Raw genomic sequence first — 26,302 nt, 5'->3', positions numbered from 1 at the left:
CTTTGGCGGTCCATATGTGCATAGAAGCATCATTACGAACTGGATCAACACTGAAGTATTATCTAACTTGTACTGCAGAAAAAGTCCAACCACATCTTGGATTTTGCCGAAATTATAAAAAGGATATACTAATTAAGTTATTACACAAAGTTAGGATCCAGGATGTAGTGTCCTGTCGAATTTAATTGTGACGTGCTCCTGTTCTCTCCTTGCAAGTGTGGACGCACCCATGTTCTGCATTTACCTCTTCAGGTTAACGGGGTGCAGCGACTCATAGCTTTACCATGATCCCAATAAATTTGTTTGCATCGTTCTCAAATAAATAATTGTGTCCGGATGTGGGTTTTTATATTAGACACTTTACTGGAAGCACAGCACTGTCAGAAATGTCTCATTACAACTATAATTGTCAAAATCCGTGTCAAACATTAACCCTCGGTATTGCGAGGGTTTATAGTTCTTGAAAAACATGTCCCACTCAGGTGTACAAATCTTATACCGTTTGATATAAATCTAAGGAGCACACCGATACATTACAGTCACCGGCACAGCCAGACTTTGGGACTTATTCTACATATTCCAAGTTGAGCGATCAGGTCGTTTTGGGGCTGAAAATTCCTATTGAAGTCCATACGGATTTCTGGTAGAAAACGGCCGCGTCAGACTATGCAAAATGACCCCATTTGTCCTTGAAAGCTGCCAAGATCGGAGCCCGTGAGCCATCATGCTGCAGATAGAAGCAGCTGTTTCAGCCATTACTCCGACCCGAGAATCTTATTGTAAGAAAAAAAAAAATAAGTTAAAAGAAGAACCTCATTGTCGGAGGAAGCAGAGATTTAGAAATGTCTTTAGCTGTCAGGCCTATTAAACTCACCACAGAGCGGAAACCGGATATACTTAGACATCTGCTGACCGTTTCACATGAAATACATTTTTACCAAAACGCTACATGCTTAATAAGGGGCGGCTACATCTCTGGGAGAAGATCCCTCTGATTGCTCTCAATATGGTTACATTTCTCTTACAAAGCGGATGCCTGTTTGTACAGATTTGGAAAAACCACACCTTCCTCCTCTCTGCCATGCCATGCAATTCCCGGAAATGCCACAAAAAAAGTATAATAAAGCAGTACAATTTGGCTGCTGGCTTATTTTGTACCCGTCCTCTTTCTTTCTCAGGATGGGAACTGGAGGGGTGGGGGTGGGGAGAGAAGGTGGGGGGAAAGGAAGGTGTGAGAGGGGGAAGGGAAGAAGGGAGAGAGGAATAGTGGGAGGGGGGGGATTAGGGCTGGTGTCCCCGGAGCTTAGCCGTGCTTTTTTTCCCCCAGCTGCGGTGACACCCTGGTTCCTGAGATACATATCAAGTAATAGCAAGGAAGTAACAGCTTTCCATTTCCACCGAGGAGGGGAAAAAAATGGCGGTTTAAGTCATGTGGGTCCGTGAACCAAATGGGAAGCCACAATGTCACACAGTGGCTTCCTATTAAACGGCCATTTAAAACTCGACATGAAACTAAGAAATGAGGCCGTTACCTTTACTAGTAAGTATGTGTGCGCCCGTGTAAGGGCTTCCTTCCCATATTAGTTTTGGCAACACCCTCACGTGACTGTGAGCACATTGTATGGTTATTTCATAATACTTATTTAGGAATTACTACAAAGACCCACTAATATGACAGGTAACGGTTATTGATTTGCCTAGAAGAAATGAACACAATCCTTTAACAGGTCAGATCTCAATTAACCCCTTTCTGTTTTGTGTCGTCATTTTCAAGGCTCCTTCACCTGGAGATGTGCAAAGAAGCACCTGTTTGCTGCGCAAATAGTTATGTGAATGTATAAAGAAAATTGCAGGATGGTAACAAAAATGTAGAGCAATGTTTTAAGCAAACTTGGTCACAAAAGTTTGCTTTGAATTATCATTTTTGTGTTCCCTGTGTAAGCTCTTCAATAGTTTTACAAATGCCCATCAATGTTTCATATGGCTCGATTTCCAACTGCTTCATTTCTAGAAGGTGCCTGGGACATATTTTATATCAATGCATACCAGGCACCTTACGTCCCTCAGGAAATACACGTGTTGACCAGTGGAACAGTACAGCCCCTTCCCTCATCCAGCCGACAAGCTTAAAGCAGCGATACGACATTCCCCCTTATTTGTACTGTATATGTAAAGCATGTGACTATAATTCTACATTCTTATCTGAGCTGGCAATTATTTGGTGATCCCGTTATAAAATCTAGAAGAATCTTGATGGTGTGACCAACATAATGGCCACCTTCCGACTATGCTGCACGTGATATGCAACATTATATTACTAAGTAACAGATTGTTACAGCTTTCAGAGTAATAGACAGTCAGCTGTTTGTGATACTTTGTTACCAACCGGCAGAGCTCAAAATAGGATGCCAGCGCTCATTTCAAAAAAGATGAAGTGGATATAACTTTTGTATCACTACAAAGTATGATCAGTACATAATTTTTTTTCCAAAATGGCTTAAGAGTTAAAAAAAAAAAAAAAAAAGGAGCGTATTATTTAATAGAGAACTGATTTACAAAAAAAAAAAAAAACACGATTTTTCACGTTTTGCTGCATGCTAGCAGAGTGGGAAGCAGGAAAAGAGGAACTTCCTCTAAACACAGGAAACAAGCGCTCAAATCTCCATTAGGCCTCGGCCATGTTTGGTGCTTGCTGGCGGAAGCACGCCGACGCGCGCTCCCGCTCAGCACTGAGCCCCTACAGCCGCAATTAGAGCGGCTTTAGTCGGGGCTCACCTGCGCTTCCGCACGCTTGCGGAAGCGCAGGTCTTAGGGGAATTTAAAATTCCCCCGCTTGCCGGCGCGACAGGCCGGTCACGTGAGCGGTTCGCCCAATGAGGGCGAACCAGCTCCGTGACGTCACTGGCCCGCCCCCGGCCAGTGACGCGCCCGCCCCCTTACGGCGAGCAGGACAAGCAACCGCAAGGCCAGGGAAAGCACCCGCTTTCCCTGAGCCTCAGCGCGCATCAGCACGCCAGCGGTAAGCATGTCCGAGGCCTTACAGCTCTGACCAGTATTGACAGAAAAGATTAAGCAAAGTATGTACTGCTTCCAAGATAAGGCAATATATTATTATTATTATTATTATTATTATTGTACCGGTATTTCACCCACCCTCTGGGAGATCCCCCTGTTACCAGGTGTATGGTGCATGCTACCTGTTGGCTCACAGAATGCGGAGTTGTCCACCAATGGATGTGGTGGCTGCATGACAAGATTCTGGGGTATATACCCAACATTTACTCCATGGTACACAGCGCTTCCATCTGCCGTAAGCTCCAGATGTATGGAGGCGATCTCCTACGGTAGAAACGGCTACCTCTCCCCCAGTAAGATCACACACCAGGCAGGAGGTATATTCAACTGGAACGGATTTATTCCTGTACTTTCACAGCAACACGGCAGTCCTCTGCCCAATACAGTCTCTATTCTGGTCTCCAAACTTAGGATGGTCCCTGGATCTTCACTACGGGTTAAGGGCCCCCGCAGCAGTCCCTGCTCTTCCCCAGCACTCTAGCAGGACCGAGGAAAAAGGTAAAGGTAATCACTCAGTCTCCCCCTTAGGGAAGAGGACCAGGCCTGCCAGTGCACAGCATCCTGCGCAATACCTTGTCTGTCTTTCTCAACGGTAGAGACACTACTGAATTTGGGGTTGCACCTCCCTTAAATACAGTAGGGGAAAGACACTGGTTCTGAACCCAGGATTGGGCAGAACACAGACCTATTCACACCTCCTCCCCTGTCACTCAAGGGACTGCCTGTGTGGGGAAAACCCATGATTAGTACTGGCACTGTCTGCTCTTACCAGGACTTGCATGCCAGTGAGGGCAGAATGGTAGCCAGAAACCAGCCATGGCTAATTTATTATTATTTTTAAACGGTGGCCAAAGAAATGTCAACTTGTTTACACAAACCAGTGGTAACTGAACCATTATTAACCTAGTCCCTGCCAAAGAGGACTGCGGCTCAATCTTTAAATCGTTAAACACACTTAAATCACAACATATCCCTTTTTAAATGAACAATGAATGATCATGCCGATTACTCAATCAGGCCCAATCAAAACACAGAATTAGTCGCATTGTTCCAAGTCACACGCCTTCAAATTATAATACTATTAACAAAGCGCAGAAAGGGGATTATGGGGAATTAAACAAGACTGTTAAAACGGATTACAACATCCAGACACAAATCAATAGAAGCATAAATGAGCTGGTACAGAATGAAAAGCACTTAATATTCCCCAAATCTATTAAGACAAATCAACTGCTGCACGCAAGGTACTCTTAAGAACAGTGACTTCATGTAAAAAGTCAGTCGAAATCAGACAGTGTAGCAGCAAAAAAAAATAATAATATTGCAACCATTTATTCTATTATCTGATAACCTCTGGCTGTTTTAATAAGATAATGGAAGACAACTGGCAAATCTGAGGCACTTTAGTAATCAGCACTTCTCATCACTTCACTGCTGCTTTTCCCATTCTTCAGGCCTCATTAGCATAATTGGAATTACATTTCTAAATGATAACACGGCAGGGTCTGGCATACACACGCTCATCTCTGATCAGCTGCTGATAGGGGGAATACCACTCATCCCTACAGCGCTGGAGAGGGCAGCAAAGCAGCGCATTCAAGATCCTGTTAACATGGACCACCGGCTTGATAATATATGGTTAAAGGCTGTATATTTTGGGAGAAAACGGGCTATAGTTAGTTATCGGAGGCTCTCTGAAGATCTTTCAAAAACAGGGATCCTGCAAGTGATAGAAACCTTGCCTCCACGTAAATAGGCCAAGTCAGAGGAGTCCCAAGACGGTAATGTAGACATGCTTATTCTCCAGATGTGCAGCCTAGGATATTGCACTATACATAATCCTGATATCTAGCAACCAAGGTCGTCGCGAAAATAATCGGAGGAGCTTGTGTACACACAGCTGGAGTGAGGGTAGCCGTGTGCTCATCGTCGTTTCATTTTGTAAAGCACATCACATACGCATTTCTAAAGACGGTCACAGAATTGGGGTCAGCACGCTGGCATTTAGGAACATCATTGTGTTATCCAATATATTATTGACTGTTGTACCCGATCAGAGGTGCCAGGATTAGGGCAGACATGCTACGGTATTTTGGTCCTCTACATTGGTCTAGGACGTTTCGCCTGTTTGACCGCGACCAAAAACGTAACCGGCGTTCTGCCGCAGGGACACCTCGCCACTATGTCTGCTCCTGCGCCCGACCCGACAAGCCAGGTGTGCCAAGCCCAACCACCCGCTCTGTCAACTGCATGTTGAAATGTTTAGCATGGGACCGCTCCACTGCCTAGAGGTGCTAGTCCGACGTGCGGGACATTTAAAGATGGCGCGTTGCGGCCTGTGTAGGCAGTGTAGTGGTCCTGCGCCGGACAGTTAAACATGCAGTTGTCAGAGCGGCAGACCTAGCTTGGCTTGTTGGGTAGGGTGCGTGGCGGACCGGACAACGCAATGCAGTGTCCCGCGGTGAGCTGCCCTGCGGCGAAGTGTCCCAATGGCGGCCGCAGCCAAACACCCCAATTCCGCTCCACACAGTTGCTGCGCAGGCTGATGTACCCTTGAGCATTTAACCCCGTACAGCTGGGTAAGGCGTCTTGTTGCCACTTATAGAAAAAGTGGCAGGATGGACAGGGAACCTGTTGGCAGCAAAGAGCACACAACTGCCGTCAGTGAGAGGAGGAAGTGGTGAGCAGAGAGGGGGTAGACTGAGAAGTCAGAGGGATCGAACAAGGGTAAAAGCAGCAAACAAATACAACATATCATTATAATCTTATGAAAGGAGGAGTTTACCAAACAATGCGATCCTGTTCACACTGTAGCACACTTCTCAAACCGCATCGCTTCAGCAAGGGCCACATGATGTTTGCATGAAACATTGCAGCAGCTTTCCATCCATGCATGATAATATCCTGTAAGCCTTTGCAGGTGCTGCCCAACAGTGCCGTGGCTAAAGTGACTTACATGCAACCCTACATTCTTCTCCATTTAAGGTAGACCCAACGTCATTCGATTAAGTTTGGAAGTAGCACGATTATTATTACTGCCAGAATATTCACCTATATTAAACGGCAGCTGCTATTTACTGGTCTGTCCTCATAATTTAGCCAAGTGCTTCTGCAAAAAGGAAACGGGACCCTCCTCCGATTTTAAAAACCTACACAGTATGGGGTCATCAGCAAAGATAAGAGACTCGGCTACACTGTATCCAGCTCCAAGTCATTCACAAACAAGTACGGACAATGTGAAATGCAGATGTCAGTAAGAGAGACAAGAGACTGTGTCAGAAGAATAGCTCCAATGCAAGGTTTTAGTCGGAAGTCGGGCTCTCCGCCAACTCTCAAACTTAATCTCTTCAACACGAAAATGTAAAATAGCCTCAGGCAGTCCAAGCTCCCTGAATAAGTACATTTTATTAACTTAATAGTTCCTGCAGCCACATACTCTGTGCGAGGAGTGTTAATTAGTGGCCTACTACAATGCCCATCATATACCTACCCATCAGGTGCTGGGTATCTGACCAGGCCGTACTCTGCATAAACACAAGCTGACAATATCTGCTGTTATTTGACGGGTCACACGTAATAGTACCAGGCATCTGTATACAAGCCGTTCCTGTATTGGGCTTTAGACAGGACTAATGGCCGAGAAAGGTATTTTTTGCCTGCTCTACTAACATTTTTAAAGGGCTTCTACCGTCTGCGTAGAAAAACAAACCTTGGGGCATAGAAAGTCACACGCAGCACCTCGTAACACTAAGCACTTATCAGTGATAACATGGAAATGTTATAACCATGTTCCATACAAAAAAAAATAAAAAAAAATAGACGGGGTGTGTGCCAAGCACGCGCTTTCTAACTGAAACATTTGTGTTTTGCCACTGAAATTGTATTTTGATGTTTTTGATTGAATTAAAGACGAGTATAATTTATTTTTCTGCAGAAATGTCCCTAGTATCAGTTGGAATACACGATACAATTGGCTTTTGATAACCATATATTTTGGATTGTAAAGTATCTAAAGGCCATTGAAAGACTGCATCAATGGTGGAACCTGATCTCGTAGTTGGAATGGCTGGATTGGTGTTGAGCGTTAAACTGAATATTTCTTGCATGAATGTAATGAGCGGCAGTGCTTCTTCAGAGTCAAAGTTTATGTTAAAGTGGCTGTCACGAGAGAACAGACAATATATATAATAACCGGGCCAGATTGAACAAGATCAGGATATAGTAAACTGAATGAGTTTATTTCTTATGAGCAGAACAGACAATACATCAAGCAAATAACATTACAGAAATATTTACACTTACTGGGGTTGGATAATGAGATATTCAGCCGAATAGCAGCTCATTTAGTTGTTACAGTCACGATAAGCACAGGAATAAGGGGTGCAAGCAATTATATAGACGCAGGACCCCATTCCTAACATGGCAGGTCAGTTATTGGTGAACAATTACATTGTCCCAATCACAGGTTGACAGGTAACACGAGAAGCAGGGTTTACCCAGCCCCTCATTAATACACCCCTCCCCTGTTCCTACTTGGCCAGCCCATTTATAAAAAAATATGACATGAGGACTGGGTGCCATCCTGTCCTCAAACATGCTTATTGGGCAGGGGCCTTTCATGTAGGGTGTTACCTTTAACAGGTCACAATGGTTAGGCTAAGGCCCCGCTGCCTCAGACCACGCGCCCGCACTGCAGACAGGCGGCGCGTGGAGAGGCACTTGAAGCTATTTGCGGTCCGTAGGGAGCATTTTTGCGAGCGGGGGGGGGGGGAGCGGGGGACCTGGCCAAACGGGTCGGGGGGGGGGGGCGCAGCCATGACAGTGGGCACAACAATAGAGCTCACAGCACTGCAGCAGCCCAAGGGGATGGGAGGGTGTGTGTGTGTGTGTGTGTGTGTGTGTGTGTGTGTGTGTGTGTGTGTGTGTGTGTGTGTGTGTGTGTGTGTGTGTGTGTGTGTGTGTGTGTGTTGTAACTGCTGTTTGTCAGTTTGAAGTTTTCCCTCTACCTGGTTTTAAAATGATGTCCTCCCATTGGCCATCACTAGCTGGCATGGGAGCCAGTCTGTGATTGGCTCCCTCGCGCACCATGTGACGTATCGCCGCACGGGAACACGATCCTCGTGTATCCCCTGCTGGCTGACGCGTCACAGCAAGTAGTCAGCTGTGCAGTGAGGAGGGACTGGGACCGGCTCGGGAGGCGACAAGGAAATGGTGAGCAGCGCTCACGCGGCCGCGCGCGCCGCAGCGGGACCCAGCCCTTAGTATCCATCAGTGAGAGCTGGCTGCATATGCAATGAGGCGAGTCACCTGCATTGATGTCCAGGTCTTTTCTCACCTCTGGCTAACTTCTCCACAGGGGACCGAGGAGTAAAGCACCTCACATAGCCTTTCAAGTAGCCTCCTTTGATTGTACAATTACATATCAAAGCTGCCATTTGGCAAGCTTCCAAACCCATATCCAAAGTTATAGTAAAAACAGCGATAACTCATAACTATATTTCACATGTCATAAATCAGATTAACGATATGTATGCAACCTGTGTTCTTTGCATAGGAAAACATATCCAAATTTCACCTTCGTAGCATGTATATAGCAAAAGTTATAATTTTTTACACTTTATCCATTGTCAGGGATACAATACAATTCTCCCCCTCCCTCCATGTTAATACATAACATAGCTATTAATTCTGCTGAAGCGGGGAAATGCAGATCCACAGATACACAATATGGTTAACCCTTTCCCTCTCGACATGATTTATACACATACAGGAATATAACAGACTGCTGGGGAAATAAATCTAAGACCTGGGACAATTCTGCTGAAGCAGGGGGATGCAGATCAACATATACACAGATCCCATTAACCCCTCATATCCCGATCCTGACAGTGGCCGCTTAAAATGATGGGTATTTTATGATCTTTCTTCAATAAGGCTGCACCGTTAATAGAGTATAGTAGCAGAATCACATGGATGAAGTCGATGATATTCTCCACTGTTTCGTTTGGAGAAAAGTATATGACGGTGGCAAGGATAAGTTGGCCGTTGGGTAACATGCTTTCTGCCGCGCATATCTCTTTCTCCAGCCTAACACACTTGTAATCCAGTAGTCTGACGGCGAATAATGTCTAAATGAGGCGTAATAACGTGTGCACCGTTTTGCTCATTATAGAAGTACTGGTACTGTGGCAGGTTTGCTTATAAAAGTACTGGTACTGTGGCAGGTTTGCTTATAAAAGTACTGGTACTGTGGCAGGTTTGCTTATAAAAGTACTGGTACTGTGGCAGGTTTGCTTATAAAAGTACTGGTCATGTGGCAGGTTTGCTTATAAAAGTACTGGTACTGTGGCAGGTTTGCTTATAAAAGTACTGGTACTGTGGCAGGTTTGCTTATAAAAGTACTGGTACTGTGGCAGGTTTGCTTATAAAAGTAACTGTTCTGCTTGCCTGATCGCATTTTCATCAGCACGAACGACTGAGTGCTGTGTGACCTGTTTGCCAGCGGGGGCGAGCGCGCACCTGATCGCTTTTTCGTCTTCATCAAGGACTTAAAGTGCTGTGAGAATTTTGTGCCGGCGGGTGTGCTCGTGCGCGATTGTTCACGCGCCCGATCGTGGCGCATTTTTCATCTCCATTATGGAGTTTTAGTCCTATGAGAATTAGGTAAGGGGTGCAAAGAAGCTTCACTTCAAAAAACAAACTGGATCAGCACAAAAAAATAATAATAATGAACTTGCCTTTTGCATTTAGTTTCACCAAGTTTTCTTTAATGCATTAAATATGAAGCCTGACCAAGGGGCCAGGGGGCCTTGAAACATTGCTCTACTGTGCACACAGTGTGTCTGCCAACGTTTCCTTTCCGTGTGATATTTTTTCTGTATTGCTGCTTTTTTGATACATTAAAGAAGAATCTTGGCGAGACCAAAAGGAAAACGCAAGTCTTGCATTATTATTTTTGAGTGCTGATCCAGTTTGGTTCTTGTATAGTTGTATGCATCTTGCGGTGCGGGTGCAGGATCATATAGCACCTCTAGCTGAATTGTGTCAGACAGGGCGAGTGATCGTTCATTCTGGTTTGTTATAGCCCTGTCCCATGCCTGAATGTTGATGGAACTTTGCATTACTTACACTTTTAAAAAAATGTTGAAAAAATAATAATAAAGTACCATGTCTGGTTTCAAAACAGCATTCCCAATTCTGTCCTTATAGCCTTAATATAACAAACAAAGGTGGTGTTTAAAAATAAAAAATAAAGTTTATAAGCACTATACTTTCCTGTATTTAAGCACAGGAACACTATTAGGACCTAAAAGTGCTAGGGCATTGCTGGCCTTTCGCACTGAAGAGGTTTATGGCCTTACAAGGACTTCTCATCACACTATAGGCTGCAGCATGTTCACATTAGGGACAGAGGAGTGCTCCGGTTCAAAAATGTCAATTGCTTTTTGTCATGTCCCATCTGTTTGCACATTGCACCTAAATACAAAGTACATTGTAGGTACATCCTCCATCACGGGAGGTAATGGTACAGTTAGACATGTTACCATGATACTTCATGCAAATGCCCCAGAAGTTGTATTCTACAACCAGCTGTACAAGATAATCAGTCGGTAGTGTTATCCCAAATATTTCCCATCCCCCCCCAATTAAACCTAAAACTGGAATGGAACTATGCAGTGGTCACTTTGGAAGCTGAAAGTCTGTGGCTGCTGCATAACCTCTCTGAGCATTGCTTCCGATCCCAGCTCTGCTTAACGAAGACACGCCCCACAATGCATAGCTACAATGCATTAGAGAGCAGGGCTTCAGAAAGTAGAACGGTGATCAACAGCTCTGCTTCCGAAGAGGTTCTGTAACAGCGACAGCGTTTCCTGTCCAGGCCCCAGCAGTGTACAAGAGGCTCCCTGCAGTGGACCAGTGCAGGCAAGTAAAACATTTTGAGCACTTCAAAGATACACAACCGCGCGCAGGCGCATATATACACATAAAAAAAAATAAAGAAATAAACACACATACGCACATACGCAGCCCTGCAGTGATGGATTTTCTTGGCGTGCTCTTTCCCTGGCCTCAAGTAACCTCACTAGTATTCAAGAAGAGCAATGGGCGATTTGGAGGAGTTCAAAAGCACAAGTAAATATAAAATAACTGACATGCTGCCCATATCTAATAGCTTATTAAAAGAACAGGCGTTCGTTTATTTCACTGTCTGTTTATTTGTGCGACATTATTGAGCTGCTGCCCCAGAGTTCAGCTGCCTGGCGCTCCCATTGGAAGAAGGTATGACAAACTGGGCTGTCGGAAGTGAGAAGGGGGGGAGAAGAGGAGACAGGAGATGCACAATCACAGTAATGCTGCTGGCTTCAAAAGAGACGCAAAGAGTTGGCCAAGAGCTGCTTCCAGCCAAGACTCTGTAGATCGGGAGGTACATTTAAGAATAAGAAGACTATTGTGTTGTGCGCCTGTTACGCTCCGCAGCTTTACTGCAAGAGGACGAAAGGAAAGTTATTTTATGGGCCTTTGAAGCCAGCAAGTGTTTCCTGGTAGCTGCCGGGCAATGCAAATTTAATGAGTCAGTGAATCAAATGTATAATAAAAGTTTTTGTGAGGAAAAAAAAAACCTGAAATGAAGACAGTGTCACTGTTTTTGGCCTTAAAGCTGGTCCGCCAGCATTTTGTGCCTTTCTTTTTCAGTGGGGTGGATGGAATGCGGTGGGTGGGGTGGTGATGTGTGCACTGAGGGTGTGGGGGGGGGGGGGGGAGTGGTGGTGTGTGTGTGTGTGCCGGGCCCAACTTCCAGCCTGCCCAACCCTCGGCAGCCACCGGGTCCGGGACACTTGTCCCTGCACTCCCCCCCCCCACACCCCCCTTGTCGGCAGCCCTGCTCCCAGCATGCCGTGAGGACCACTTCAATAAAAACACTCTTACCTTTGAAGCCTGTCGAAGCCACCTCAAGTAGTCTGTGAATGTGTCAACGCAAATGTAGTAGGTCTGACTCTGAGGTCCAGAGGAGCTGAATGCCAAGCAGTGCTGGTGCTTTTTCACCTCTTCCACCTACAGGTCAGAAAACAAGCATCTCGCTTAGCATACAACATAGTGTATATCTGTCAGAAAGGTCTGGTAGTGTTAGGACTTGCGAACAGGGTCTGCCTTGTCGTGACTCGCAAGCGTACAACGCTTTGGCCAAAGGGTTAAACTAAATGAATATATTAGTATTTTACTGTGTGTTTCTGTTATGTTGGATGTAGCATTGGGCTTCTCTGTCGTATACATATGCCACGCTCAATAACACTCCTTTTTGACACTTATATACATATATATATTTTGTGGGGGCTCAGGGGTTCCCAAAAAGAGCTTGCTGGGGTTTTGTGTTTTGTTAACCTATTCTCAGAAAGGTCAGTCAGCACTGGGTCACTTCATATGGGGGGGGCAGCAAGGCAAAATGCTCCGCGTGTGGCCGGGAGGGGGGTGACGGAGCGCGTCTGTCATTGTGGCACTAATGTGCTACAGCTTAGCAAATGTAAGACCAAATCTACACCAATCAAAAGACAGATGAACGCAGAAGTCTGGCAAACGTACTTTCCCACCAATTAGAGGGAGAACGTGCATCTTCCCGGTCTGGCTTTCCTTCACTGATGATACAATAAGGCAGGTCCCACACAAAATAACTTGCCGCCTTGTCCATCGGTTGACGGGCAGCTGCATTTTCCCCTTCCGAACGTTGTATGTTCCCGAGAGCTGCGTCCGTTCGGAGATACCGGTCCCGTTAGGCTTTCCTGAAACACAAACACAATGAAGCAAAAAATTAGTGCATTGAATAAATCACTGCCTCAATCCCAGACTTTCCTTGCTCATCAATACAATAATGTAGCCTCTTATAAATGCTACACGGCCCTTAAAATATCTGTGTAGTAGAAGGATAGGTTTTCACCTATCCTATGCTCATTGCAAGCTGTAAAAATGTAACCTCAGAGGAAAGTCCAAGTACAAAAGCTACAGTATAAGCATTTACCAAGTGTACATACTTAAGGTACAGATACCCAGAGCACACTGGCTAATACCCAGAACATGGAAGGTTTTCACTTGTGCATAATGAGAAGGCGCTAGGAATTACCCAGTCACCCAGACTGGAACGGGCTGAATAAAAAAAAATAATAATAAAAAAAGGATTGTGCGCACCAACTGCTCTATTTATTTTTAAATACATTTGTTCTGTAGTATTGGATAGTGCGGTCTGCATTTTTTTTATAATAAGATTCCTAATGCAATTTTTAATGATCTTTTATTAATGTACTGATCATTCTTTGGTTGCTACCATAACCATTTAGAAAGTCCTATCCACTTCCTCTTTTGAAACAGGCTCCGACACACCTTTTGGGGGGGGGGAGGGAAGCACTGCCCTTTGGCAGCAAAGTATCACAAACATATCTGCTGCTGTGTTCCAAACAGCAGACTGTGTATTACTCTGAAAGCTGTAACAATAATGTGTTACACTTGGTAATATAATGTTACATATCAGCTGCAGCATTTCACAGACTGCAGCACAAAGTTAGAAGGCGGCCATTTCGTTAGGCACACAATCAGTATCTTGACAGATTTATAACAGGAGCACCAAACGATTGCCAGTTTAGGTAATAATGTAGGAGAGAGAAATGTAGTATTGCTGCATTAAAGTGAGTGGAAGTCAAACTCTGATTAGCTGCCCCTGTGAACACTCATTGAAACTCAAACACTATTTCAAGCACCCTTGTTGTCAATAGTTTATACCAGCGGTGCGCAAAGTGGGGGGCGGGAGATTTCTGGGGGGGGGGGGGGCACGGGCCGTTGCACGGGCCCCGCGCTCTTCCCAGAGGCATTAGAATGAAATATCGGGGGATCGTGTGAGGCCTCTGCAAGGTATTACTTACCTTGACTCTGCGGGTCACATGACGCCGCATCAAGGTAAGGCAGGCTGCGCAAGCACCAGCGGAGGGTAGGCAGGGGGGCGCAGCTGCAAAAGTTTGCGCTCCCCTGGTTTATACAACTGTTTATACAACTTGTGAGTCCACTGCTTCCCAGAATAAGACCCCATCGCTCTCCCACAGGAGAAATTGATATGTCAAGTCTCACACAGCAGCATGATACAGAATGTCCACTGTACAAGACATACCTATGCCAGCAATTGATTAACACGCGAGGTCTGTGGTGCAACCTCTGAAAGTGCCAACATTACATTTCTCCATGTGCCATAAAATCCAGTCCATCAGCCAAGGGTTGAAAGAGCAATAGTGATACTGTATGTCTAGTTAGGGCTCTGCAGCAATGACACGTGCAGTTACTCAGTGTGTGCAGGTTACACAAACACCAGCGAGCAGATTTGGGGTGCAGACAGAAACAGCTTCTTTGCAAAAACGTTCTTCTTTTGGAAACCACAACAACTGGTACAAAGGTGTTTGACTTTTTACAACATTAATGTCATCATTTACATTTCCTCCAACATGGTTACAAATCTGAATTCAGGGCCATCAATATATGTTCCATTAAAGCTTTCCCCCCCTTTTATACAATATACATACGCCAGATATTCATCATTGAATTGTAAGCTACTGTATATGGAAATGGGACTCACAATGCCAGCAACATTCAAGGTGAAGTGCTACGTACACACAGAGCCATGTAACAACCGGTATTATTTCCTACATCCAAATTGTAGGTTTGCACGCAGCCTTCGTTAATACGGTTTGAAATTACAAAGCAAAATTATTACCCAATTTGATTGGTAAAGCAACACAGTAAAAGCACATTAACCCCTTTGCTAGCAGACGAGCCTGCAACACATCGCAAAGCGATGAAACAACCGTGCAATCTTTAGCAGCGTACAGTAGATGAGCAAACAAGGCTGAACTTCAGCCTATGCTCCGATGGGCTCAGTGCCCAGCGATCAGGAAGAGCCAGGAACATACGAAAGTGCAGCTATTACTGCCCTAGCAGCAGAACAAAAACATGAACCCTGCTGAACCCACGCTGACTTTTAAAGGAGACTAAACGCTACACCCTTTCTAAAATGTGGGCTCATATCTTTACCACACTTGGTCGTGTGATGTGTTAACGAACTTGAAGTTGTATACAGGGACTGTGCTGCAGCTCTTCATAGAATGGTTAATAAACGGCTCTCTGGTGGATACAGGAACATATGAAGAAACGGTCCAAGAGAGTCTGCGCTATTCCAGATGTGATAATATGGCCGATATTGGCTTACCTTCTTAATGAGTTAATGTACATCCTTTCAGCACTCAATCATACCAATGCAAGAGACTTCATGCAAAGCACCTATGCACCTAAAACACAGCACTTGCAAAACTCACATCTGTACGGCATATGCTGCTAATTTAGCATGGTAAATAAACTGCCTTGCACAGCTGATCAAAGATAAGACATCAATGCTAGAAAGAAAAAAGCAGGGAACGTGCCTTGAAACCTCACATTTACTAACGGGCTTGCTGCGTGTACTTTCTGAAGGAAAACATAGAAGTTTCAGTAAGCTGCAGCAATCAACCTTAAGCAGATCATTGGGCACCAACTCAATGATTTGTGGAAGATCGCCAACTCCCTGTAGTGACTCACTGCGCAACAAAGCCCTCGAAATATTCAAGGAAAGGATTAAAAGAAAGTGATAAGTCGGTGGAGGAAGGGGGAACTCCACAAAAACACACAAATGTTCCTCAGATCCTGACACGATCAATATTAAAAGTTATATCTACTATAACTGGTGTGTGGGACAGAAATTGTGTCCGAGAAGTGGTTTGCCGACTATGTCAAAAACCAATAGCTACATTGAGTAGTGACGATTGCAGACTGGGATGCCCAATACCCATGAAAATCCACTACACGTGAATAGATACAAAGTGAACCACAATTATCAGCAAATTACACACAGGTGACCTTGTATAATATTTATCATTTATATAATGTTCTGGGCCTTAAAAAAAAAAAAAAAAAAAAAAGAAGGAAGGAAGCAGAACGTTTAATAAGTGTCAGCCAAGAACGAATTTGGTGGTAAGGTCTATATCTTCCATATTAATTATTAAGAGCCATCTGAATTTCCACGTAACACAGACCTTCCTTGTTTTCTCAAAGCTATATACTAGAATACATTAACTTAACATACAGTTGTGTGAAAGAAAGTACACCCTCTTAATTCTATGGTTTTACATATCAGGACATAATAATAATCATCTGTTCCTTAGCAGGTCTACCAATTAGGTAAATACAAGCTCAGATGAACAACAACACATGACATATTACACCGTGTCATGATTTAACAAAAATAAAGCCAAAATGGAGAAGCTGTGTGTGAAAAACTAAGTACACCCTTACTGCTTCCATAGGAATTAAGATGCTAAGGAGCAGACAGGTGCTGCTAATCAAATGCCCTTGATTAATTGATCAGCACGTGTGACCACCTCTATAAAAGCCGAAGTTTTAGCAGTTTGCTGGTCAGGAGCATTTAGGTGTGTGTTAACACAATGCCAAGGAGGAAAGACATCAGCAATGATCTTGGAGAATAAATTGTTGCTGCCCATCAATCTGGGAAGGATTATAAAGCCATTTCCAAACAATTTAAAGTCCATCATTCTACAGTGAGAAAGATTATTCAAAAGTGGAAAACATTCAAGACAGTTGCCAACCTTCGCAGGAGTGGACATCCCAGCAAATTCACCCCAAGGTCAGACCGTGCAATGCTCAGAGAAACTGCAAAAAAACTAAGAGTTACATCTGAGACTCTACAGGCCTCAGTTAGCATGTTAAATGTTAAAGTTCATGACAGAGCAATTAGAAAAAGACTGAACAAGTATGGTTTGTTTGGAAGGGTTGCCTCTCTCTAAAAAGAACATGGCAGCACGGCTAAGGCCATGTCTATAGTGCCGTCGTTGGCGACGGGTGACGTCACCAGTCGCCGTCGCCACCGGCAAAAGTTATGTTTCGCCGGGCGGCCGGGTCGTGGGATTCCGGCAATTTGATTTGTTCAAGGGCCGTCACGTCCTTGAAAAAAATCTCATTTTGCCGGCTTCAGGTTTTCGAGACGGCGACGTCGTTCGTCGCGTGCCCTATAAGCGCACGCGGCGGCAGCAATGTATTTGTTTTCGGGCGACGTCGCGTTGCTGTCACTATAAGTGCGGCCTTAGGTTTGCAAAGTTGCATCTGAACAAACCACAATACTTCTGGAACAATGTCCTTTGGACAGATGAGACCAAAGTGGAGATGTTTGGCCATAATGCACAGCGCCACGTTTGGCGAAAACCAAACAGCATATCAGCACAAACACCTCATACCAACTATCAAGCATGGCGATGGGGTGATTTGGGCTTATTTAGCAGTCACAGGACCTGGGAACCTTGCAGTCATTGAGTCGACCTTGAACTCCTCTATATACCAAAGTATTCTAGAGTCAAATGTGAGGCCATCTGTCTGATAACTAAAGGTTGGCCGAAATTGGGTCATGCAACAGGACAATGATCCCAAGCACACCAGCAAATCTACAACAGAATGGCTGAAGAAGAAAAGAATCAAGGTGTTGCAATGGCCAAGTCAAAGTCCAGACCTCAACCCGATTGAAATGCTGTGGTGGGACCTTAAGAGAGCTTTGCATAAACAAATGCCTACAAACCTCAATGAACTGAAGCAACGTTGTGTTAAAAAAAAAAAAAAAAAAAAAAGAGTGGGCCCAAATTCCTCAACAACGATGTGAGAGAAAGTCATACAGCAAACGATTACTTCGAGTTATTGCTGCTAAAGGTGGTTCTACAAGCTATTGAATCATAAGGTATACTTAGTTTTTCCCACATGGCTTCTCCATTTTGGCTTTATTTTTGTTAAATAAATCATGACACGGTGTAATAATGTCATGTGTTGTTGTTCCTCTGAGGTTGTATTTACCTAATTTTTAGACCTGCTAAGGAACAGATGATTGTTATTATGTCCCGATATGTAAAACCATAGAATTCAAAGAGGGTGTACTTTCTTTTTCACACCACTGTATATCCTTATTGCTCCGGATGTGTGACACTTGTGGGGGGTGAATATTGACGGCGCACGTATAATTTCCATTTACCTGCCTACTTTGACAGTGGATACCCCGGCATATAAAACGGTAGCTGCTGGTGGCAAAATGGTAAAAGATAAAATAGGGGGGGGAAGGGGAGGAATTTTACACCCAACACCAACCCCCCCGAAGGATAGTGTGGGAAATTTAACCAGAAACCAACATCACAGGATTTCCCAGTTTAAAACCAGCAGCGTCAAACTGCATACAATATAAAAAAAATATTATCTAGAATTAAGGTATGTTACCATAGTGAAATACATAGAAGAAAAATAAACTCAGACCAAATTGTACAATGTATTATAAATAAATTATAAGCCCCAGTGAACATGGATGAAGAAAAGAGACTTCAAAATATACAACATACACAAACTTTAAGGAACCTTACAACGCGAGTGTATGGAAAGGAGGCATGACACTACCTGTTAAAACTACTTCTGGCAACATACTGTACAACAGGTCCGCTGCATTTCCTCTCCCTCCCCTCGGTGCCATTCATTCATTCCCACAAGCTAAACACCATCCCAACCTTCCCAAAATGCGTCTCCTCCACTTGGCCTGGCCTCAGTGCACACACTCTCACGCCCTCCCAGAGCAGAATCCAGCTACTTGTTCATCTGCAATGAGGCCACTGGGATGGCAGTACAAAGGTTGTTGTTTTTGACTACCAGACTTACTCAAGCATCCTCTAACAAGCCATTCAGAAGTTCAATGCTACTTGTCCAAATGGATTAGTCCCATTAGCAAAAGAGCCCGGGCTTCAGCACAAGGGGGCTTCCTTTTTATGTGCTTCATTAGCCTCAGATCAAACGAAAAACAAGCTACTTCAAAATCAGAGCAGCAATTGGAGGCTGGGAGCAGGGTCTGTGGGGGCCACTTTAGCTCTGCATTGATGAGCACTTCTGCTTGTAAAAACAAGCTAACAACCAGTGAAAGGGTGGGCGGGGGCAAAAAAGCATTTTATGCCATGTAATATTTGGTGGGGGGGACATTTTTTTTTCTTTTGCCCGTGGCTGTGAAATCTCTAAAGAGCTCTCAGTCTGAACATAAAAATCTATAGTCCTCCTAATGCTCGGTGACCTTCCCCCCCTCCCCCCCCCCCCCAAAAACACAAAAAGCCCTGATCTTTGATTTGGGTTTGGGGGTCCAAATATCGATCCAAAGAAAGATTCCTGGTATATACATTGTTAGAGAACAGTTCCCAGCCAGTGCTCAGAGGTTACTGCTCTCTTATGCACAGCTATCAAGGGAGCTCCACTCTGGAGCATGAGACTGGGCCTCAGACAGGCGAGACCTCCATGAAACCCCTCCTCTCCTCCACAGGATCTGTATCGGTTATGTGGGCAGTGTACTGCCATAAAGGGGCGTAGTGAGGACATACGGGATGGTGTCTCTCCGGCTCTCCAGCCAGCTTGAGACCGTACAGTACAGTTCTAATGTCGGAGACAAATACCGTAACACTTGACAGGGCTGCTAAGAATCCAACTTTGATGGCTGAGACACAGGGAGATAGTGACTTGCCCAAGATCACAGGGACCAGATCCCAAAACACCCCCTACACATCCGGTGGAGACGCCAGTTTTGCATCCCATGACGTCAGAAGATCTGTCCAATAACTCATTGCAACATGAAACCAGCTTCCACCCTATGATAGCAAAGCACATACATTGCTGGAAGGGTGAATGAGACTCTGCCTACTGGTTAAAAGTTAGATTACTATACATCAAATAATACACAAAACCACAATCCATGAATTAGTATATAGCAGGGAAATAACATTTACGGTAGTACGCATGCAAATGCTTGTCCCCTTTCCCGACTGCGGGGATTGCAACGCATTGCAAAGCAATATAATATGCATTATGCATTTGGGTTACTCACGAGTGTACTTAAAGTGAGTGTCCTTAAACTGGGGTATGCCTGTATAATATGTTAGGATCTTGTTCCCTGTGCATATCCTAGATTTTGTTTCATTTCTTTTGTGATAAAAATCATGATTTCCTTCATTTTTAGCATCTGCTTCATTTTCCCCTCCCGGACACATCATATATTAAACGCTTCAGATTAATTTTTCTTTTAAACGGTGATCAACGCAGACTGCCGCTTTGTATGTACAATGATATTTATATGGCGACCACCATGTACGCAGTGCTTTACAACATTACAATAGGAGGCAAATAAATGATAATGGGGATAAATGCAACAGGTAAGTGAATAAATGATAACACGAGGAGAGCCCCAGTGGACATCACCTTCCATCTGGCTGCTTATATCCTTTTATTCAGTGTGACTTGGGGCCTAGAGCCATAGATATAACATATTCTCTCAATAAATTACAACATGTTAAAGAGAGACCCTGACCCAAAGAGCTTACTCTGTACGTGGTATGCTGGGAGCCGGCTTACAGACGAGGAGCACAGGTCCATCATTACAAGTGCAGACAGAGGTCACGTGCATGTGGAGTTTGTAGCAGAGGCGTCGGTAACGTAATAAGATGCTTCTGCTAAGAGGCAGATTTTCAGCTGGGCTTTGAATGTGGAAAGTGAAGATGGTCGATGTATACTGATATACTCCGCATTAAAGCTGCAGTTCCAGCTCCCGTTTTTTTTTCCAAACATTTTTATTAGGTGAAATCGACAGATTACAAGCATATAATAAACAATAATCAGCCTAATACCAACTTAATGTTTTTGAGTATAATGAAAAAAAAGGAGAGAGAAATGCTTCGCCCAGAGGGGTGGGACCCCTGGACTACACCGTGGCCCAGTGAGTGTGGGGTCGGAAAAAAGAGAGAGGAAGAAAGGGGGGGGGAAGGAGGGGTTTCCTCCAGTTTTTAGAACATATCTGACCAAGCTGGGAATCGTATTCCTCCCCTGGTTCCCAGTTCTTTGGGTATTTAGGTTTTTTTTTTTTTTCTTCAATAGTTTCATGTGTGCAATCTCTACTTGCCTAAAAAACTGCATAGCTGCCGGTCAATTCGTTCTCCGTCTATTGATCGGCAAAGTTTGGCGACATCTTTAAATATGGGGAATGTAAATGGTTGCTATAGCAACAAGCATGCTTTTAAAAATAGAATACAAGAAAATTGGTCTTTCAAAGTTGTTTTTTTTTTAAACAGAAAATGCTAAAAGTATTTTTTCTTACTAGAGAACTGATTTATTAAAAAAAACACACATGCAGGATATTGCTTGAACTGCAGCTTTAACGTACGCAATGGGTCCAGAGCATGTATGTAAAGTGAAAATGTACTTAAAGTGAAGCACTACCTTTTTTCCACTTATCGATGCATGTACTGTAAGAGTCATATACGTGCATAACTGGTATAAATAACGCATTTGTAACAGGCTCTATAGTCTCCCCGCTTGCGCACAGCTTCGGTGCAGGTAGGGAAGAGGTATTGCTGCTCAGGATGTGCTGACAGGTGCATGCACGAGCTCCTTTTTGCCTATTGGGCGATATGTCCTTACTCGCGAGTGTACTTAAAGTGAGTGTCCTTAAACCGGGGTATGCCTGTATTGAGTGGAAGAGAGTTCGATAGGTAAGGAGACATTAGGGGACAGGGTTTAAAAACGGAAGAGCGCTTCTTGTCTTTTGTGGACAAGAGACGACAGGAAAAGGTAAAAGGTGCAAAAATGAGAACCTTGTGTTGACCGTAAGAGGCGAGTAGGGGTGTAATAAGAGATCAGAGTTGAGATATATGGGAGGTGCAGAGTCTTAAAAGTAGAATATAGCCACGGCATTAACAGGCAGGTAGTGTACTTTTAATAGGGTGATGGTGTTATCCTTTTGGCCTAATTCCCTTAAAGGTGCAGGCCCGCATACGATTTAAATTGATTTTTTTAATGCCACCTTCTTGTGCAATTTGTTGACAGCCCCTCTGGCCGTGAAAGGGTTAAGGTGTGTGCAGTGACTAATGTTTCCTTATTTGAGTGCACCACTCCACTTCACATATATCTGCTTGTTTCATGGGCCTGTGGGGACTGAACAATGTCTGCCATGTCCGCAGGTGATGGTTTTGTTTTAATGCTTCATAAAACTGAAGTGAAAAAAGTAGAGAATAGAAGCATTTTTTTTTAATGTTTATAATATCTACATGGTAAGCCAAATATTTGAGTTTTAAGATCTCTAACCTAATTCATTGAGATTACACGATTTGTACATGCAAATTCTTCATTCCTACTTTCCTTTTTTACTTGGTTGCTTTGTGTAAACTAATCATGATGCCATCAGCAGCAAAGGAGATTAATTACCAGATAGGAATAGAAGTTAAGACAACTCAATTTTTCCTCAAGAAGCAATTTGTACTTTAAAGCTGCAATTCTCTCCATCCCATAAAATAAACAAACAAAAATAAAGCTAAAACAAACTGTTGCATTATACTGATGCATGCAATTTCTTACTTTCCATTTTTTCTCTCAAAAAAAAAAAATTCCCTTGTTTGCTTGTTTACAGTTTCACTGGCATCAGCTGTTACCATGGCAACCTCCGTTTCAATCTGTGTAGCTGGTGACGGCCATTTTAATTTCCCTTGGGACGCAACATTGTCAGCATGCGATCTCTCGAATAAACTGCAGAATTTGAAAAAATAAAACAACAAAGGCGGGCTTTGCTAAACACAGCACCAAAGGGACTTCACTGTGGTAGAGAGAGGATGTGGCGAGTAACGGGGATTGCTGCTTCAAGTGTGTTTGAATGTTGCTAAAAGGAAATGACTGCTAAAACCTTTAAAACTTCTCAACACGGTCTGGACGTTCAATTGAAAACCGGATTCCCCCTCAGCCCCCAAGAAGCCTATACGAGTTTAACTCCGATAACGTTAGTAGAGTACATTTTCCCATGGGCATGTCCTGTTATCTTAATGTTTTGTAATGTTAGAAGCTAGAGCAGTGTTTTTCAACCAGGGTTCCTAGGAACCATTATGTTCCCCGGGCATCCCTAAGGGTTCCCTGTAATTTTCACATTTTAAAATTGTACCAAATACAGAAGAATTTACAATGCATCTGATCTCAGACGCGCTATTAGAGAGGGTTGGGGCTCCTTACAATGTAGCTGATCTCAGACGCGCTATTAGAGAGGGTTGGGGATCCTTACAAAGCATCTGATCTCAGACGCACTATTAGAGAGGGTTGGGGTTCCTTACAATGCATCTGATCTCAGACGCGCTATTAGAGAGGGTTGGGGTTCCTTACAATGCATCTGATCTCAGACGCGCTATTAGAGAGGGTTGGGGTTCCTTACAATGCATCTGATCTCAGACGCACAATTAGAGAGGGTTGGGGTTCCTTACAATGCATCTGATCTCAGACGCGCTATTAGAGAGGGTTGGGGTTCCTTACAATGCATCTGATCTCAGACGCGCTATTAGAGAGGGTTGGGGCTCCTTACAATGCATCTGATCTCAGACACGCTATTAGAGAGGGTCGGGGTTCCTTACAATGCATCTGATCTCAGACACTATTAGAGAGGGTTGGGGTTCCTCTGAATTTCACATAGGGTTCCTTAACCAAAGAAAGTTGGAAGCCCCTGAGCTAGCGATTCAAAGCGTGTTTGAGGTTACCATGGTAACTTTTACACTGCACGTTACTCTGGGAAGAGGCTCCAATTTAACCTCCCAAACACTAAATATTTCAACCACTGATCTCCTGTATGGAGGGTCAGATTTTAGAAATAAAAACAGCGTCTGAAAGGGCAAGAGGAAATCTTTGAGTCAGCGCAAAAAATAAAAATGGCCATCAGCACAAACTGCTGCTTTAAACATCCATATCCCCTCGCAATGAGGGCTGGACAATGTGCTCTGCAAACAGCAAACCGGTGTCAGAGACAATTTAATACCGGGACAGAAACGGTTTGTCCTGCTCACGTCCGCTACATGGTAAATAGCCAGGCCTGCCTTAAATCCCTTTACTAGCGGCTCTCACTTGGTGTTGTACACATGTAGCAGACGTCATTGCGCCTGTTAACGATACCGCCTTATTAGCGCAAGTTTTACTGCAAGCGACCTGAACCCTTTGGGTGCCCCAAGACAGTCACATTGTCCTGGCGTCTGGCACTGCGTACCCCCACAGCTGCGGTCTCGTGGAGCCCCCGGGGTGCGCTCTGAAGTGAACGCAAACAGAGGACGACGACTCCTGTTCGTTCCAGGTTAAGGGCCGGCGCGGTCTACGGGTTAATGGGTGCGTTCTTCATGCATGCGATATGTACGGTGCTCTTTCTTGCGCTATTCTGTGTTAGCAGGGGTGAGGGGAGAAATATTATTCGCCTATATATTACCTTACTATTTATTAGGACATTACGCCAAGGACGTCACCTACATTGCTGGAGCACGTCTATGCCTGCGTCAATATCTCCGATTTGTTTTTCAGATGGAAGGCCGCACTTCTTATACCTTTGGGTGATTATGCTGGACCCAAATGAAGAAAATGTGCAGAGATACAAGAATCAAAACACTAATCAATGCAAAGATCATCTTAACCCATAGTGTCACAGGGGCAAGAAACGCATTGCCAACCAATATGTCCATCAAAAATGCTTTATGAAATAAAAAAAGTTTCTAAAAACAAAAAAAGGGAAACATTGAAAACATTTTTTTTTTTTTTGGTATCCCAAAATTTAAAAGTTGGTGGGAGATTAAATTGTAAGTTGACCCAACATAATTGGTTGGCAATTTCCAAAAAAAAGTTATTTCACAGCTCTCTATAAAAACAGTAGGCAAAATAATGTTGTCCCTCTCCTTATACAATGCGGTTTGGAACGTCATTAGTAACAAAAATGTATCAAAAAAAGGTGGAAGGCGGCACTGCATAATAGAACTCAGCCACAAAGTAAAATAAAATCAGCTTTAATAAAGAGTATTGCTGTACATCACAGAATAGTCCTCTGACGCGTTTCGTTCCGTCCTGGAACTTTGGAAAGTGACTCTTTGATAAAGTTCCAGGACGGAATGAAACGCGTCAGAGGACTATTCTGTGATGTACAGCAATACTCTTTATTAAAGCTGATTTTATTTTACTTTGTGGCTGAGTTCTATTATGCAGTGACCGCCTTCCACCTTTTTTTGATACATTTTCGTTACTATATCGGCTGGAGCACGCAGGCAATTTCTCCTACATTGAAAAAACCGTGACCGCATCCCAGTATATCCGTTTGGGGCCGCCCTGTGGAGCCGCAAGGGGACGTTGGAGTACAGGACACGTCTGGAGCCGTCCCGGAAGGAATTACCTGTTTCCGGCTGTGACGTCATACAGCAGCGCACGAGCGCCAGCGTCGCGGATGCGGGACCGGCGAACCAACGCAGTGAACAGTGAAGATACCGGGTCGGGCAGGGCTGCAGGCTCTGGTGTTCCGTGAGTACAGGAGAGCGGTATCTAAGGGTACTCCTCGTCCTGCCTCTATTTCCTGCGCACAGCCCCCCACCCTGGTTTTAAGTCTGTTATATGTTGTTTTCATTATCACTTTCATCGATTCATGCCATTATTTGCAGCAGGATTGCCATTACATTTTATAGCTATACCTAGCAAGGGTTGCTTTGCCTTTTCCATCATCAGTCACATGCACTTTGTGGAGCATCGGACAATACGGGGTTCATTCCTCATACTTTACACATGGAACGTCATTAGTGTTGACTTACATTTTAGTGAATTGAGGTCAACACATTTGTGTTAACAACTTTCCATCATATTAACCAGAATTTACAAGCGAGGAAAGAATAAAAATAAAAAATAAATAAATTAATTAAATTAAAAAAGAAATAATAATAATAAAAAATAAAAAAAACTTAGAATGTGCTTATAGTGTCGGCGACGTCGCCCAAAAACAAATGCATTGCCGCCGCCACGTTCACTTATAGACAAGGCGACGTCGCCTTCATGAAAACTGCTAGCCGGCAAAATTTGATTTTTCAAGGGCCTGTCGCCGCATGTGCCGGCCCTTGTACCAATCAAATGCCAGGAAACCTGCGACGACGACGCCCAGCGAAATATAACTTTCGCCTGTGGCGATGGCGACGTCACCATAAGAGCGGCCTCATACAGGCAAGTATTGCCAAAACAGAAAAAGGCTATGAAAGAATAGAAATCATTTCAATTACGTTACAAAAATGAAGGGGGAAAAAACCATGTAAAGCAGAAGTGCAGAATGACAATGCTA

The 26,302-nt window shown here is 44.0% G+C and overlaps 1 protein-coding gene across 1 annotated transcript in view; it reads right to left on the bottom strand.

Annotated features, from left to right (window-relative positions):
• PHLPP1 (PH domain and leucine rich repeat protein phosphatase 1) overlaps positions 1-26,302 on the bottom strand; it is a 134,662-nt gene that overhangs the window by 71,788 nt on the left and 36,572 nt on the right. Inside the window, exons 2-3 of the mRNA XM_075585857.1 lie at positions 12,655-12,851; positions 12,004-12,129 (exon numbers count right to left, since the gene is read on the bottom strand). Of these exons, the coding sequence (XP_075441972.1) occupies positions 12,004-12,129; positions 12,655-12,851 (323 nt within the window). The remainder of the gene's footprint in view (positions 1-12,003; positions 12,130-12,654; positions 12,852-26,302) is intronic.

The sequence above is a fragment of the Ascaphus truei genome, chromosome 2 (genome assembly GCF_040206685.1).
Source record: "Ascaphus truei isolate aAscTru1 chromosome 2, aAscTru1.hap1, whole genome shotgun sequence".
NCBI lineage: Eukaryota > Metazoa > Chordata > Amphibia > Anura > Ascaphidae > Ascaphus > Ascaphus truei.
The sequence above is the reverse complement of the archived record's forward strand: the minus strand, read 5'-3'. Positions and strand labels throughout refer to the sequence as shown.